This window comes from Budorcas taxicolor, chromosome 1 (genome assembly GCF_023091745.1).
Source record: "Budorcas taxicolor isolate Tak-1 chromosome 1, Takin1.1, whole genome shotgun sequence".
NCBI classification, from domain to species: Eukaryota; Metazoa; Chordata; class Mammalia; order Artiodactyla; family Bovidae; genus Budorcas; species Budorcas taxicolor.
The window spans coordinates 210,004,846-210,022,160 of record NC_068910.1 but is presented as its reverse complement, the minus strand read 5'-3'; the positions used below and the strand labels follow the sequence as shown (position 1 = coordinate 210,022,160).

General features: G+C 48.3%; 1 protein-coding gene across 5 annotated transcripts in view; it reads left to right on the top strand.

The window, feature by feature from the left end:
* Positions 1 to 17,315, top strand: part of MCM3AP (minichromosome maintenance complex component 3 associated protein) — a 45,369-nt gene that overhangs the window by 13,615 nt on the left and 14,439 nt on the right. For all 5 annotated transcript variants that reach the window (XM_052659523.1, XM_052660805.1, XM_052658248.1 and 2 more), the window contains exons 8-20: positions 772 to 969; positions 1,295 to 1,563; positions 2,699 to 2,861; positions 4,834 to 4,994; positions 5,646 to 5,887; positions 6,106 to 6,311; positions 6,898 to 6,998; positions 10,015 to 10,146; positions 10,447 to 10,560; positions 11,637 to 11,789; positions 13,220 to 13,417; positions 15,205 to 15,273; positions 15,356 to 15,490. In XM_052659523.1, coding sequence (XP_052515483.1) covers positions 772 to 969; positions 1,295 to 1,563; positions 2,699 to 2,861; positions 4,834 to 4,994; positions 5,646 to 5,887; positions 6,106 to 6,311; positions 6,898 to 6,998; positions 10,015 to 10,146; positions 10,447 to 10,560; positions 11,637 to 11,789; positions 13,220 to 13,417; positions 15,205 to 15,273; positions 15,356 to 15,490 — 2,141 coding nt within the window. The remainder of the gene's footprint in view (positions 1 to 771; positions 970 to 1,294; positions 1,564 to 2,698; positions 2,862 to 4,833; positions 4,995 to 5,645; positions 5,888 to 6,105; positions 6,312 to 6,897; positions 6,999 to 10,014; positions 10,147 to 10,446; positions 10,561 to 11,636; positions 11,790 to 13,219; positions 13,418 to 15,204; positions 15,274 to 15,355; positions 15,491 to 17,315) is intronic.

The following is a 17,315-nucleotide window of genomic DNA, read 5'->3' as shown; positions in this document are numbered from 1 at the left end:
CCCCTGCCACCCAGCTGCTCATCCCTGCTCCGTGTGTGTGTGTGTGTGTGTGTGTGTGTGTGTGTGTGTGTCTCAGGGGGAGGGGCGGTCTTGTGTGTGTGTGTGTCGGGGAGGGGTGGTCTTCCCCACCTAGCTGCTCGTCCCTACTCCGTGTGTGTGTGTGTGTGTGTGTGTGTGTGTGTGTGTGAGAGAGAGAGAGAGATCTTCCCCACCTTTGGGCACAGCAGCAGGGAGGCTGGCCTGGCCCCTGCCACCCAGCTGCTCGTCCCTGCTCCCTGTGTGTGTGTGTGTCTGTGTGTGAGTGTGTGTGTGTATGTGTCTGTGTATGTGCCTGTGTGTGTGTGTGTGTGTGTGTGTGTGTGTGTGTGTGATCTTCCCCACCTTTGGGCATAGCAGCAGGGAGGCTGGCCTGGCCCCTGCCACCCAGCTGCTCGTCCCTGCTCCCTGTGTGTGTGTGTGTGTGTGTGTGTGTGTCTGTGTGTGTGTCTGTGTGTCTGTGTGTCTGTGTGTGGGGGGGGGTCTTCCCCACCTTTGGGCACAGCAGCGGGGAGGCTGGCCTGGCCCCTGCCACCCAGCTGCTCGTCCCTGCTCCCTGTGTGTGTGTGTGTGTCTGTGTGTGAGTGTGTGTGTGTGTCTGTGTGTGTGTATGTGTCTGTGTTTGTGTCTGTGTGTCTGTGTGTGTGTGTGATCTTCCCCACCTTTGGGCATAGCAGCAGGGAGGCTGGCCTGGCCCCTGCCACCCAGCTGCTCGTCCCTGCTCCCCACGCCCAGGTGGACCATGCGGCCGCCGTGAAGGAGTACAGCCGCTCCTCAGCCGACCAGGAGGAGCCCCTGCCGCACGAGCTGCGCCCCTCGGCGGTGCTCAGCAGGACCATGGACTATCTGGTGACCCGGATTATGGACCAGACCGGGGGCGGCCTGCGGGACTGGTACGACTTCCTGTGGAACCGCACGCGGGGCGTACGGAAGGTATCGGCCACTTCTGGCGGGGAAGCTAGAGAGACTGGAAAGCACACTCGAAGTCTAGAGGGAAAATGAGAGCTCTTGTCATTTTACTCAGTTACATTTCATCTGTAACAAAAGAAATACGCTGTTCCTTAAAATCATTACAAAGTCCTGCTAAAATGTGCTTGATGCTTGTTTCAAATTGCAGTCTGAGAAATTCAGGTAATGGTGATTTTTCTAATAGTTGATCCTCACGTTTGGAGATGTGTTGAGACCTGTGTGTGCGTAAGATGTATGTGTATGCTCGTGTGTGGCGCGTGTGTGATTGTTCCGCCTCCCTTGTGTCCAGGACATCACGCAGCAGCACTTGTGCGACCCAGTGACGGTGTCTCTAATTGAGAAGTGCACCCGGTTTCACATCCACTGTGCTCACTTCATGTGTGAGGAGCCCATGTCCTCATTTGACGCCAAGATCAACAACGAGAACATGACCAAGTGCCTCCAGAGTCTGAAGGAGATGTACCAGGACCTGAGGAACAAGGGCGTATTCTGCGCCAGTGAGGCAGAATTCCAAGGCTACAACGTTCTGCTCAATCTCAACAAGGGGGACATCCTAAGGTGAGCTTTCCAACTTGGAAGTCAGCCTAAGCCGTCGGGAAAGGCAGGCTGTAACCAGGAAGAGAGCTTTCAGGATTGGTGGCGGCAGCACTGAGGACACTCTGATGTCGGTGTTAGTGAGAAAGCTGGGCTCAGTGTGCAGTCCCTGGAGCCGAGCTACTGAGGGAGAGGCTGGGGCTGCCCACGAGCACCTGAGCATCCTGAGTGGGCCCCAGACACTTCCTGAGGACCAGTTCTCCTCGTCAGCTGGAGAGGATGCAGTCAGCGAGGGAGTCCCTTATCAGAGTAGTGCACACATGCACTCAAACCTCTCCAAAGATCTTAGCTGAAAATGGTGTGAAACAGAAGTGCTAAGGGTGGGATATCAAGAATGAATTTTAAATCTTGCACACCTGTAGACATTTCTGTGAGGAATACCAGAGTCCCCAGGCCCTCCATTCCTGTCGTTGGTAAACTGGATTTCCTTAAGTTGAAACTTGTTTTCAGCTTAGTGTTTTCCCTGAGACCCTGGTTACAGAATATCTTAAGAGTGTGATTGATTTTAAGTTTTAAAATTAAGCCTTAGGGATAAACTAGTCAGGGAAAATGGCTGTGTAGTCTTTTCATATATGATAAGCATTTGTATCCTATCTTGAGTAATTCAGTCAAATCAGTATTTTTTTCCCCTGCCCTTGCTGCACAGCTTGTAGAATCGTAGTTCCTGATCAGAGATGGAATCCAGGCCCTTGTCAGTGAAATTGTAGAGTCCTAACCATTGGACTGCCAAGGAATTCCCCAAATCAGTTTATTTCCAAACAAAACAAAGTTAAACTTTGTTTCTTAAGCATCATCGTCAAACACTGGTAGCTGGTAGTCAGTTGGCATTAAAATAACTCTTTGATTTGATAATCAATTCTTAAATTACTGCTCGAGTCTGTTTATTCATCATCTTTTTAAAGAATACCTGTGTTGCCAATCCAGCCCAAGTCAGGGTGGCCTTGATGCAGATGAGCCATGAGCACACTGGCACTGTGACCACCAAGACCTTCTACTTCAGTATAGTTGAGATCTTATTTTATTGTCAGCTCTGTTTTTGTGGAAATTTTGTCTCATGGAAGATCGCGTTCTAACCACTTCTATCTCCTCTGATTAACAGAGAAGTGCAGCAGTTCTACCCTGCTGTTAGAAACTCCCCTGAGGTGAAATTTGCTGTTCAGGCCTTTGCTGCATTGAACAGTAATAACTTTGTGCGATTTTTTAAACTGGTCCAATCAGCTTCTTACCTGAACGCTTGTCTTCTGCACTGTTACTTTAATCAGGTGAGTACTGTCACTGTCCTGGAAGGAAAAGGCCATGCACTGGGAAACACTTCTGGTTCAGATGAGAGAGGTCTCTTCAGAACAATCTCGCTTGACTTCAGCACTGTCATTTTCCACGGGAACAAAGAAGCCAGAAAGCAAACCACATGCACAGACCTCTAAGCTAGAACTTAACAAGTGTTGTCTGTCTTCAGTTTTGAAGTGAGCCTGATGATGCTAAATTCATTTCAGTAAATACCTAAAGTGCCTGGTCTTTGTTGCACTGGGGTTTCAAAGACTGGGCAAGACCAGTCTCTTACCTTGGGCTTTGTGTAGAGTGTCATCCTGATCTCAGACTCCCACAGTCAGGTCTAACGCCCCTGAAGCACCCGGGGAAGATAAAGCAGTGGCCCTGCCACCTCACAGCAGCCCCTGCACCCCAGGGTCCTCACCAGGAGCCCCTGGGCTGGTGGGGTAGGGAGGAGGCTGCACCAGGCTTCTTGGGAACCTGCCTGGCTGGTTTTGTGACTCCAGCTCATTTTTCTTCTTCGGTCACAAGTCCTCCTGTAAACAGTGGCTAACCCCACCATCACATTGCAGGCAAAGAATCTGCAGGTTTGCTCATTGTCAGATCTGACAGTTTCCAAGAGAACAGAAATTCTGGAACAAATGAAAGGATTTCTAACAAAGTGCACTTGGGAAACTCCATGCAGTTGATAAATACAACTGATAGTATTTTTACAAGGAGTATTTGATGTTACGAGAATGTTGACCATTTTGTATCCACTTTAATAATTTTAAACTAAGAATTCTAAGCATTTTTTCTTTAGAAAAACAAAGTGTTTCACCAGCAGTAGCCACAGGGTCCTGTTTTCCCCACTTACAGCAGCACCTTCCTGCCCTGCAGTCACAGCACGCTCCTGCCTCAGGGCGTTTGCAGCTGCTGTCCTCACTGAACCACACAGAGCTCCCCTTCTCCAGGTCCTTCTCGGCAGGGCCCACCCTCACCACCCCACCCGCCTGTGCTCCCTGTCCTCCTCCTCGGCTGCCCTTCCTGTCCCACTATCACTGTTGAATGCACTCTGCATTTTGTACACACATACTGTTCAGTGTCGGTCTGTCCTGCCATGTCAGCTCTGTGAGGACAGGGCTCTTGTCTGTTCATTGCTGGACCCTGGCACGGACAACGCCAACCTTGAAGTAACACTGTCGACCTGGGTTGGGTCGGTTAAAGGACATGGAAGAGGAGGGGGAGGGTTACTAGAGCCCTGGGACCAGCTGACATGGCAGCCTCTTCGTGTTTCCCTCTGCGTTTGTAAAGCACTCAGTGTGATGCTGTGAAACAGCTCTTTCTGTTTCATGTCACACACTCCATGGCATTCCATCATCTCCGTGGTGAGTTTTAGTAGCTAGACAGCTTTCTGTTGAGTGGAGGAGGCACCTGCTGGTGGGTGGTTGGTTTTTTAGTTTTTCTAATAAAGTCTTCATGGCCCAACCAGTTCCATGTGTGAAGCTGTTTGCTTTGCATCATCTCTGGGCATCTTCTGATGAGCAGACAGCCCAGTGAGCACTAAGCTGAGTCCAGGGTACTTTCCAAAGGGACTGAGAGTCCCTTGGACTGCAGGGAGATCCAACCAGTCCATCCTAAAGGAAATCAGTCCTGAATATTCATTGGAAGGACTGATGCTGAAGCTGAAACGCCAATACTTTGGCCACCTGATGCAAAGAGCTGACTCATTTGAAAAGACCCTGATGCTGGGAAAGATTGAGGGCAGGAAGAGAAGGGGACGACAGAGGATGAGATGGTTGGATGGCATCACCGACTCAATGGACATGAGCTTGGGTGAACTCCAGGAGTTGGTGATGGACAGGGTGCTGCGGTTCATGGGGTCGCAAAGAGTCGGACATGACTGAGCGACTGAACTGAACTGAGCACTCTGGGGTCATGGGCCCCTGACTTGCTGTGACTCGGTGACTTGGGATCTCGTTTCAGATCCGCAAGGATGCTCTCCGAGCGCTCAATGTGGCGTACACGGCAAGCACACAGCGCTCCACCATCTTCCCCCTGGATGGTGTGGTGCGCATGCTGCTGTTCAGAGACGGCGAGGAGGCCACGGACTTCCTCAACTGCCATGGCCTCACTGTCTCCGACGGGTAAGCACTGAGGCAGAGGTGTGGGGCCCCTCTCCTTTTTTCCCTTTTAGTACTGGGAAGGCCAGGAAGTGCCTGTGCCTCGCCAGGCCCTAGAGAAGGCACATTCCACGGGCTGCCTCCCTGGGGTGCACGCACTAGGGCAAGGCCTGGAACAGCTGGCAGAGCCACCTCTTCCTGACTTTTCACAAGTGACTTAACCTGATGGTCGAGGTTGAGGTTGGGGCCTCCTTGTTCTGTCCCTGAAGATGGCCTCTCCTCTGCTGCAGTCAGAGATTTGAGAACGCGGTGGAACTTGAGGACCCTCCTTTAGAACATGGCTCACAGCCTGTTGTGTCTGGATCTGGGATTTCCTTGACCCCATCTCCTCTGACTTCTCATCACAGGCCACATCTGCTGCCTTGCAGACCTGCTCTTAGGGGATGAGCTGGGCGCTTGTAGTCAGGTGTCACTCTACCTGGGGATGCAGACAACTAGGCCAGGTGACTCCTGCATCACCTGGAGATGCTGGCAGTGGTGGGTGCTGTGAGCTGGACTGTGGCCGCCTCCCCTGTTTCCATGGGACTGGCAGCATGGCAACTGAGGGGTCTGCAGAGGTGAGGGGGGCCTCTTGCCTGTGTGATGCCTCTCCATGGGTTCTTTGTGGTCTGATAGCTGTGTCGAGCTGAACCGATCCTCGTTCCTGGAACCCGAGGGCTTGTCCAAGGCCAGGAAGTCGGTGTTCATCACCAGGAAGCTGACGGTGTCGGTTGGGGAGATTGTGAATGGAGGGCCGTTGCCCCCCATACCCCGTCACACCCCCGTGTGCAGCTTCAATGCCCAGAACAAGTACATCGGGGATAGCCTGGCTGCAGAGCCGCCTTCGGGCGTGCAGAGACCTGGCTTGGACATGGCAGGTGAGTGAGGCCATGGTCTTGGGAGGGCACCTCACCCTGGGGCCGGGTAGACGCTAGCGTGGTGCTGCCTGAACAGCTTCCTGGCCCCACAGGCACTGGGTTCCTACTGGTAAAGCACTCCTGGCACCCGATCATGGCTCAGGAGGCATCCCATGGTGGTCTGCTCAGGAAGGTGGCCTGGGCCTATCCCTGATGCCCACCTTCGCCTGTTCCTCTAGGTGCGGGGAGAGGAGAGGAGTGTGGTGCAGAGGCAGCCGAGCCCCTGCCGGCCCTCCTCCTGCAGCCCCTGCCTGTGTCGGCTTCTCCACCACATCGCCCGGTGCTGCCCCCGAGCATCGCGCCCAGCCTCTTGCAGCCCCCTGTGCAGCCCCCCATGCAGTCGGAGCTCCTCCCGCCAAAGCCCGTGCCTGTTTACTCAGATGCGGTAAGGCATCCTCCCATTGTTGTGGGCAAACATCCAGCTGTGTCTGATGTCCAGTCTGACCGTTGTCTGTGTCCTTGGGGTCAGTGTGCCCCTGATGGATGGCCTCAGGTCCGAGCACTCCACACAGGTTATGAGATTTTATCTTGCCACCATGTTGCTTGGGCAGGCACTGGGCACCACCCTCCCTGGGGAACAAGGAGGCCTGAAGGGTAGCGAGGAGGGACCACAGCAGCTGAAGCTGTGTCGGCACGGAGGCAGCACTGGGGCCGTCTGAACTGCTGTTGTCCAGCAGGAAGCGGGCTTGTCTTCTCATGTCCAGAAGGCTCCTGTTTATTAGCAGGAAACCGCACCAGGTGCACACGACCAGGCCTTGTGTGAGGGTCATTTAGACACCTTCAAAGAGCTTCCAGTGATGAGGTCTTGCAGGAATTTGTGACCCAGGTGGGATGTCCTGTGACGTCTCTGTGGCTCATGGAACATCTCCAGTACCTTCGGCTGTAGAGGTGGATCGCTTGGGGATAAGCTGGGTGTGGATGAGGTGGTGTTGCTTTGGCCAGCACTCCTGACCCTTCTGCCCTCCCCTTAGGACCTGGCCCAAGTGGTGGATGAGCTTATCCAGGAGGTTCTTCAGAGTGACTTTGAGGAAGTCGGTGCCGCCGGGGCAGCCTTCGCAACCACAGCCCTGGGGTAAGTGTGGTGAGTCTCCTATTCTGAGGCTGTCTGCTCGCCGGGCTGCCTACTGTCCCTCCAGACGCTTCCTCTCAACAAGTGAGCACAGCTACCCCTTTGTGCAGGCTCAAATGTTGGTCCTGCTCACTAGGCGGGTGTGTCCTTCACACTCCTGACCTGTGTGTGTTGTTTGCAGGTGGTTTCTCTGTGTGTGTGAGTTTTGAGCAGCATTAGGTTTATTAAAGTTGTAAATTAGAAGCCTGTTTTTTAAATTTCAAGCATGATTAAAAATCTAGTAATAAAAAATCTAGTAGTAAGTAGTTCATTCTCTGTTAAAAAATAAAAACACTTGGTCTTAGATTAAGTCTCAGTTTATAAATTTGGGAGATTAAATTCCCTTAAACATTTGTTACCATTTGCATTATATACCACGATAAAATTTCCTTAGACGTTTCAGACTACATTTACAAATTTTATAAATCTGATTTTGTGTAATACTTTCAGAATCTAGTCTCGATAAATTTAATAATCAAAATCTTTCTAAACTCCTAAGCAGCTTTTGTAGTTAATAGTTAATTAAAATCTGATTCATTAGTAAGTTAGGCTGTCTTAAGGATTTCAAACCTCTTTTCAAAATTCTAGTACATATAAAGCAACACACTGATAAGAAAGGATATTATTTCACCTGTATAAATGTAGGTTACATAAAAGGATCATTTTTTTTCATAGATTTGTTCATTTTTTTAATATACCAGAATTAGATACATACTTTCTATTTGATGGAGTTAAAAATAAATATGATATCCATGCACTTAATTTTTTATTATGGTAAATATACATAACAATTTACCATTTTAACCATTTTAAGTGCACAATTCAATGGCATTAGTTTTATTAACAATGTAGTGTATTCATCACCACTGTATACTTCCAGTTCTATTTCTGAATAATATTCCATTAAATATACACACACACACACGTATATATTCATGCCACATTTTATTTATTCACATTTATTCACTGGTGCTATTTAATAAGTTGTTGTTTCCACCTTCTGGCTATTGTGACTGATGCTGCTCTGAACATTGGGGCACAAGTAACTGTTGGAGCCCCTGCTTTCAGTTCCTGTAGGCATGTGCTTAGGAGTAGAATTATTGGATCATGTGAGCTATTTTAAATTTTTTTGAGAAATCATCAAACTATTTTTCGTGGGAGCAGCACCATTTTTGCATTCCCACCAGTAGTGCACAGGGGTTCCAGTTTCTCTACATCTTTTTAAGCTCTGCTGTCCTTTTGTTTCTTTTTAAAGTAATAACCATTATAATGTGTGAAGTAGTAACTTGTGGTTTTGATTTACATTTCTCTAATGACTAATCCGGAGAAGGCAATGGCACCCCACTCCAGTACTCTCGCCTGGAAAATCCCATGGACGGAGGAGCCTGGTAGGCTGCAGTCCATGGGGTCGCTAAGAGTCGGACACAGCTGAACGACTTCACTTTCAATTTTCACTTTCATGCATTGGAGAAGGAAATGGCAACCCACTCCAGTGTTCTTGCCTGGAGAATCCCAGGGACGGGGGAGCCTGGTGGGCTGCTGTCTCTGGGGTCGCACAGAGTCGGACACAACTGAAGCGACTTAGCAGCAGCAGCAGCAATGACTAATCATATTGAGCATCTTTTCATGTAATTATTGGCCATTTGTGTGTCTTTGTAGAAATGTGTACTTAAGTCTTTTGCTCATTTTTGAATTTTTTTGTTGTTGAGTTGTAGGAATTCTTTCATATTCTAGATATTAATAATTATTTAGTATTTGATTTGCAAATATCTTCCCCCAGTCAATGGATTGTCATTTCACTCTTTTGAGTGTGCATCCTCTGATGCACAAAAATTTTTAATTTCTATATAGTTCAGTTTATTTTTTCCTTTTGTTGCCTGTGCTTTTGTTATCATATTCAAGAAATCACTGTCAAATCCAGTGTTGTGATGATTTTGCCCTATGTTTTCTTCTAAGCGTTTTATAATTTTAGCTCTTAAGTTTGTTTTTGATCCACTTTATTTTTATATATTGTGTAAGATAAGGATCCAAGATTGTTCTTTTGTATGTGGGTATCCAGTTTTCCTAGCACTACTGTTGAAAAGAATGTACTTTCCTTTTTGAATGATCTTGCTATCCCTGTTCAAAATCAGTTGACCATATATGTGAGGATTTCTTTCTGGGCTCTATATTTCACTGGTCTGAATGTCTGTTTTTTGATACCATACTGCTTTTATTTGATTACTATAACTTTGTTGTAAGTTGTTACAAGTTTTGAAGTCAAAAAGTGTGAGTCCTTCAGCTTTGTTTCTCTTTTTCAAGACTGTTTCCCTATTTGCAGACCCTTTAAATTTCATAAGAATTTTAGGATGGGTTTTTCTATTTCTGCAAAAAGTTATATTGGGATTTTGTTGGTGATTGCAATGAATCTATAGATTGCTTTGGGTGGTATTAACATGTTAACGGTATTAAGTTGTCCAGTCTGTGAACATGGATGTCTTTCCATTTGTTTCTGTCTTCCTTAGAATGAGGATAAAAAGTTGCTCAGGGGACTTCCGTGGCGGTCCAGTGGTTAAGGCTCTGTCCTTCCACTGCAGGGGGTGCGGGTTTGATCCCTGGTCAGGGAACTAAGCTCCATACGGCATGGCCAAAAAATAAATTTAAAAATTAAAAAAAAAAAAAAAACTACCGCTCAAATTTGTTTTTGTTTTAATATCATTTTTATAGTCTAAAATGAATATAAAATAGACAGCAAGTAGTAAGTCATTAGCAAAAGCCATAAAGCAAGAAATGTGCATTAAAATGATCTTTAACAACCCCATTTAAGAATATTCCAATATCGAACTGTAAATTTCAACAATGCAAAACTGCAGTTACTTTTGCATCAACTTAATAGAAACCAAGTAGATACTTTTTTCCTTGCCAGTGTTAGAAGTCTAGTAATATGGTTTATGTGGCTTGTATTATTTATTTAGAACAGTATCCACTTTGCTCTGTCTAGTGTTTCCAATGCTGCTATGGAGGAGCTGTTAACAGCTACAACCACAGGCATCCTGAGGCACATTGCAACTGAAGAAGTCACCCAGGAAAGGGAGCGGAAGGAGGAAGAGAGGCGGCGGGCTGAAGAGGAGAGGTGAGTGTTTCATCCCTGCTGTGCATGGGGCAGCGTGGCTGCAGGAGAGAGCCTTCTGCAGCCTAGGGTTCTCTTGCTTTTGCCCGCTGCACTAGTTGGACTCACAGCTCACCCTGTACCTCTGTACACTGTGGCCCAGGGCGTGGGTGATGGTCAGGGGAATGGGAATGGGGTGGCTGTGTGACCTTCTGCTGGGACCAGAGGGGTCAGGTCTGCCGACTCAGCATAACTCAGATCCCCTCTTGCAAGGTCACAGAGTGTGGTGACTCATTTCTTGTGCTCTTTCTCTTTTTCCTTTAGGTTGAAACAAGAGAGAGAATCAGCGTTGACTCAGCTGAGCCGGGACCTGGCCGCAGAGCTGACAGAAGTTGTGGTGACAGAATGTGTGAGAGAAACCTGCTCCCAGGAGTTGAAGTAAGTGAAACTCTGGTGTCTGCAGTGTAAGGCGCATGGGTGGGCAGGAGGGGGGTTAGCTCAGGCTGGCTGGCTTTCATCTGCACGTGGAGTGTATCTGGTGGTTAACTAGACACTAACAGGCCCTCCCTGTGCTGTGTCTGTTACTGCCATAGAGGCCCTCACTACTCTCATCTTCCTGTAGACCTTGCCCTGGGCTTGGGGATGTGTCTGTTAGCAAAAGAATTTGCTGATAGTCTTCTCTACACTGTTCATTTTTCTTAAGTAGAAGATCCTTTCCCTTGTTTCATATGTCAAAAGATTCTTTTGCGTTATCTCACTTAAGAACTTCAGTGCCACGCTTCAGGAAAGAGAGGTTCGATTGTGCTGGGAAATCTGCCCTTGTGTTTCATTTCCGCTGGGACAGGCCTGCAGCCTCTGGTGCAGATGGAGACGCAGCTAGGAGGCAGAGTGTGTTATTGCATGTTTCTTTCCATTTTTATTAATTGGGAGTCTATGTCACTGCTTCCTGTAACAAGAGACCTCACAAATGATGGGTATTTGTCTGTTCTTATTCCCAGGAAGGGTTATTAGGAGATAGCAACACCTAGGACTCATTGACATGCAGGGCAACTGCTGTTCTCTGTAGTTCCAGGAGACTTGAACTAGAGTTCAACCCCAGGATGTCTCTACCCATGATAGAGGATAGCTATTGGAAGTGGGTCTTGCCTGTTTGAGCTTCTTTGACTTTGATAATAAACTTCTCATCAGATATCGTTGATGAGAAGATAGTTTACTTGTTTCAATGACCATTTAAAAATTAAATTTCTAACTATAAAATAAAGGCTTATTTCTTGACTGTTTATAAGGGCCATGTTGGATCTACAACGTTATACCCTGTACCACTTTAGTTCTTTTTCCATCTATCTTTTCAGATGTCTGTGCCTTATATGAAATAAAATCTTCAAGCTTTTCTTATGGTGACGACATGATTTCATTTTAGAGTTAAGGACGTGGACTTGTATACTTCCAGGCAGGCCCTGTGTGGGCCCTTGGGTGCAGTGTCTCTTATGCTGATCGATCGCCCTGTTCCCTAGGAGTGCAATGGAGACAGACCAGAGGGTTCGTGTGGCCCGCTGCTCTGAGGACGTCTTTGCCCATCTGGTGGACTTGTTTCTTGGGGAGGAAATTTTCCAGACCGCAAAAGAGACCCTGCAGGAGCTCCAGTGCTTCTGCAAGTATCTCCAACGGTGAGTCCCCTGTCCTTACAGATAGTCAGTGCACACAGAGTATCTTTTGCCAAGATTATACTTTCACAGTTGATAATACACACATGTAACATGTTCCTTCCTAAAGGGTATAAACTAAGTAAAGACTTAGATTGGGATGGGGGAACTGTTCTGTATTTCAACAGATACACATAGGTAGCCTTCTGCTGTTTACCCAATGTGCTAGACATGGGGAGATGGCCATGAACAAGCCAAGTGATAGCCGTGTACACCCTGTATAGGTGAATTTGTAAAACATAATTTTTAGTGAAAAGAAAAACGGTTCTTAGGGAAATGTGTACAACATCTAAACTGTCTATTCCAACTCAATAGGTTGTTTTAGATTTATGTATAGTAGTACAACCCTAAAGAAAGGAAAGAAAATAGCAAACATAAAGCTGACACAGTGGTTACCTTTGGGAACAAGAGGGTGAGTGACTGAGCAGTGCCCGTGGGTGCTCATGGCCACTGCTTCTTAACTGCATGGAATGATGTGGCTGTTTGACTTATCATTAGTCTTTAAAATGGGGGTACATGGGTTTTGTATGAAGGGTGATTCATTTCATAATAACATTTAAAAAAGTAATAGGGTGCTTGACAGCTACAACTGTATAAAAGGAGATTTAGTGAGAAATGAGTCTCCATTCCAGGAGGACCTCTGAGCTTTGTGTGGTGGTTGGCACAGGTGGGAGCACGCTCACCGCTCTGTGCTGGACGTGCCTTGACGCCCTCTGACATGAGGTGGAGGCCTGACTGCAGTAGCGCAGTGGCCCCTCTGCGTTGTCAGCACACTGGACAGCACCTGGCCCCCGCTGGGCTTCAGCATGGCCTCTCCTCTCTAGTATGACAGAGAGCGCTGCAGTGGCCACCCTTGTACAGACATGCCTGCAGTGTCTGAAGGGAGATTCCTGTCAGTGGTGTTTGCTGGGTCAAAGGGTACATGTATCTGTGTTTGTATCCATATCAGCAAATGGACCTCCAAACATTGTTTAGCATTCACTCTTTTTTTTAATATTTATTTTTGTATTTGGCTGCGTCAGATCTTCTTTGTGGTATGTGGACTTCTCTCTAGTGGTGGCACAGGGGCTTCGTTGCCTCCCGACATGTGGAATTTTAGATCCTGACCAGGGATCAAACCTGTGTCCCCTGCATTGGAAGGCAGATTCCTAACCACCAAGGAAGTCCCCAGCAATCAGTCCTAGGTTCAGTAGTTTCATTGCCCACCACCGCTCATTCTCTGTCATGCATCCCTGCACCTGAGCTTTAGTTGTGATTAATTTCTCAGTTTGAGATCTGTTGCTGAAATAGACCTAAACATGTTGGCAGAAGATGTTTCCCCTGTTAACGCTGGAGGTGTTCTGCATTTGCCCTGTGGCCGACCTTTACAACACCTAGTGATGTTTGTCCTCCAGGTGGAGAGAAGCTGTCGCAGCTCGCAAGAAGCTAAGGCGCCAGATGCGGGCCTTCCCTGCGGCACCCTGCTGTGTGGATGTGAACGACCGACTGAGGGCGCTGGTGCCCAGCGCGGAGTGCCCCATTGCCGAGAAGAACCTGGTGAAGGGCCTCCTGGACCTGGGCCATGCAGGGAGAGTGGGCATCTCCTGCACCAGGTCAGCACCAGGGCCTCCCAAGTGCCTCCTGGCCCAGCTGGCTTTAGGAGCGTGCATTATCGTGTGTGTGTACAGGGCAGACAGGTGGGGCCAGAGGTGGTGAAGACAGACGGAGAGTTGCGTTTTTGGAGTGCAGCTTGCTCTGCCTGCTGTGTTTTCACTTACCTTTTCCCCTTAAGACACTCCTGGTCCTGCTAGTCGAATTACCTGGAATTCTGTGCTTTCTCCTCACCTCCCTAACTCAAGGATGCATCACGGCCATTCTCGTTAGTGGAGCCAGAGGTCCATGCTGGCCTCACCCTCACCCCCACCGCGCACCTTCTGCCATCCTGGGTCTGCTGCAGCAAGCAGTGTTTTAGCAGCTCTTCCTCTGCTTTCTTGTCTTGCCTCTCACAGGCTGCCTCTCTGTGTCCCCGCGCATGGCCCTCCCTGCCTCTCCTCCTGGCTACTCCACGGGTGCCTGGATCCCTGCCCTGGTTCTGGCTTCAGCTGTGCAATCCTGGCCCCGCAGGGCGTGACCTCTCTCTTCAGACCACGCCATTGTTGCCTCTGGGGAGGGGCCTAGGAGGGCCATGTGGAGGGGCAGCAGCAGCCCCCTGTGCTAGGGCCTTAGGGCATGCCTTGTCCTTCCCAGGCTGCCACGAGGTGCTCTCTCTGAGAACCAGGTCCACGCTGCTGACAAACTGTGCAGCCGCTCAGGTCCCCAGTCCTGGGCCTGCATCTGGAAGCAGGGTGGTGGCTGCGCAAGCCTGTCTCTGATGCGCTGTGTGTGGTCTGGGCATTCGGGGTTCTCTGTGACCCATGGCAGCCTTGGCCCTGCTGCCTCCTGGAGTCGAGGCTGCTTTACCTGCATCAGGACGGCCCTCTCTGTGTCCATACCCTTCCGTCTCCATCCCAGCCCCCTGCCCCTTCTTCTTCTCCTCTGCCTCTTTCCCTGTAATCTCTGTCCATCCTGCATGCTGACAATTCCCTCCATGCGTCACCAGTGAAGGCTTCCTCCTGGTGTCCCCAGCTGAAGTTTGGAAGCTGCTGTCCTGGCCTGCTGCACTGAGTGCCTCCTCTGTCTCACAGGGACTAGTCTGACCTCCCTGCCCTGGGTCACCTCCGGACTCAGACCCACCGCCCTGCAGCTCGCCCCTCACCGCCTCCACCACCAGCCCTTTCTCACATCCTACCTGTCTGCCGGTTTTGGCCTTTGGCGCCTACAGCCTGGTGTTCTCATCCCCACAGCAGTCAGGTCACCTCACATTCTCCCTGAGGTCCCTGGGCTCCTCTCTGAGTCTTTCCACGGTGGCCCACATCTGCCCCCTGGCTAGCCCACTGCCCTCCCTGTGCCCCTTCTGTGTGCATGCCGTGGCCCTCCTGACATGGCATGGCCTGTGCCCTGGAAGTCCTCAGGCTGGCTCCCCCTGTTTCCTGCTGGCCTGTGCTCCCAGGTCATCTCTGAGCACCCTGTGTATGTCCATACACACCATCTACCTACAGGGGCCCCTCCCTCCCTGTGAGAGCATGTGTTCTCTAAGGGCAGGAGTTTTGTCTGTTCACTGCTGATCTGCCATGACTGGCACACAGTAGATAACTGCTTGATAGTTGTGAAATGAACAAGTCCTCTGACTAAGCTATTTCTTCATCAGAAAAAGTTCTCGGTCTGCTGAGTATTCCCCATTGGGAGACACTTCCTACCTAGTCACCTTGCACTCAGAACGTCGCTGGATGCTTGTCCGCCTCCGCCGTGGGTGCTGAGCGGGCCTCACGTAGGACCCCTTCATGTGGTTCCTCCTTCACAGGTTAAGGTGGCTCAGGGACATGGTGGCGCACCAGATGAAGGTCCAGCACTTCCACCAGCAGCTGCTAAGGTTGGTCACCCCTGCTCGCCCTGCCTGCTGCTCCTGCTGGGGGCTTGCAGGTGACTTGGCTGTGGCGTTCTGTCCCTTCCAGTGATGCTGCATGGGCACCCCTGGACCTGCCGTCCCTCGTGGCTGAGCACCTCCCAAGACGGCAGGAGCGTGTGTTTTGGAAGCTGGTGCTGGTGTTGCCTGATGGAGAAGAACAGTCCCCAGGGAGTCCCAGCAGGTAAAGGAGGGTTCCTTCTGTGAGGCTGGGGGCTGAGTGAGGGGCCAGGAGTGACTCCTCCCTGAGCCTTGGGCAGCTGGGTGTATGTGTGCGAGGGTGGTTGGTTGTCAGCCCTGTGCGCTCCTTTCCTGCCCGGGACACTGATGCATGCTTTCATTTTGATGCTTAGCTTTGCAGGCTGTTTCATTTGTGGTTTGAAGTTGACACTTGAGGTCATTCACATTTTAATCTTGTACAGTTGGCAACGGTCTTTGTCGAGAAGTATTTAAGACTTGATGGTGACTTAAAGCTGTGCTGAGGTATATTAGTAGAGCCCGTTTCATTTTAGACTCTTGGGGAAGACAATGTAGTTTGTTTGCTGTAGTTCCATTTTTCTCCTTAGGAAAAAAAACTTGGCAGTTTCAGAAGAAATCCAGAAAGTTGACATGGCATTATTTCCTGTAACCAGGTTGCTTCCAGAAACCATACTTTTAATGCAACTACAGAACATATTACTTTTCTTTTTTAACAGCTTTTTAAGATGTAATTTGCATATCATAAATTTCTTCCATTGAAAGTGTACATTTCACTGGTTTTAGGGTATTCACAGAGTTGTATAACCACAACTATCTAATTGCAGAACATTTTTTTTTTCAGGTGATGGTTCTACTTTTACTTTTATCAGGAACTTCATACTATTTCACATAGTGGCCGTACCAATTTATATATATTCTCATCAATGGTTCACAAAGGTTTACTTTTCTACACATCCTCAGCAACATTATTTATTTCATCTTTTTCATAGTAGTGTTAGTTGTTCAATTGTGCCTGACTCTTTGCGACCCCATGGACTGTAGCCCACCAGGCTCCTCTGTCCATGGAATTTTCCAGGCAAGAATACTGGAGTGGGTTGCCATTTCTTTCTCTAATAATAGCCTTCCTTTTTCATAATAGCCACTCTAAATGATGTAAGGTGATCTCTCTTTGTGATTTAATTTTGACTTCCCTAATGGTAGCCATGTTGAGCATCTTTTCATGCACTTTTTGGCTATTTGTATGGGCTTCCCTGCTGGCTCAGATGGTAAAGAGTCCGCCTGCAATGTGGGAGACCTGGGTTCGATCCCTGGATCAGGAAGATCCCCTGGAGGAGAAAATGGCAACCTGCTCCAGTATTCTTGCCTGGAGAATCCCCATGGATAGAGGAGCCTGGTGGGCTGCGGTCCATGGGATTGCAAAGAGTTGGATGTGACTGAGTGACTCAGCACAGCACACATGTCTTTTTTAAACAAAATGTCTATTCAAATCTACTTATTTTCTAATTGGATCATTTGTGTTTTGCTATTGAGTTGTAGGAGTTCCATATATATTTAGAATATTAACTCATTATTAGATATAGGGTCTGAAAACACTTTATTTCATTAGTTGCCTACTCCTTTTGTTTCTTTTACTGCAAAGAAGCTTTGTAGTTTGATATTGCCCCAGTTTTTTACTTTTGTTCCTTGTGTTTTTGGGCTCACATCCAAATAAATCATTGACAGTACCAGTGTCGGGGAGGTTTTTCCTATTTTATTCTAGGAGTTTTATGATTTTAGTTCTTATGTTTAAGTCTTTATTCCATTTCAAGATAACTTTTATTTGTGCAGGATAGAGGTCCAATTTTGTTCTTTTTATTATCCAGTTTTGCCAGTACCATTTTTTAAAGAGACTATTCTTTCTCAATTGAATATTCTGGGCTCTGTTGTTAAATATTAGAAGACCGTATATGCAGGTTTTATTTCCAGGCTCTCACTTCTGTTAGTCTGTGTGGCTCTTTTTTATGCCAGTACCATACCGTTTTAGTTACTAT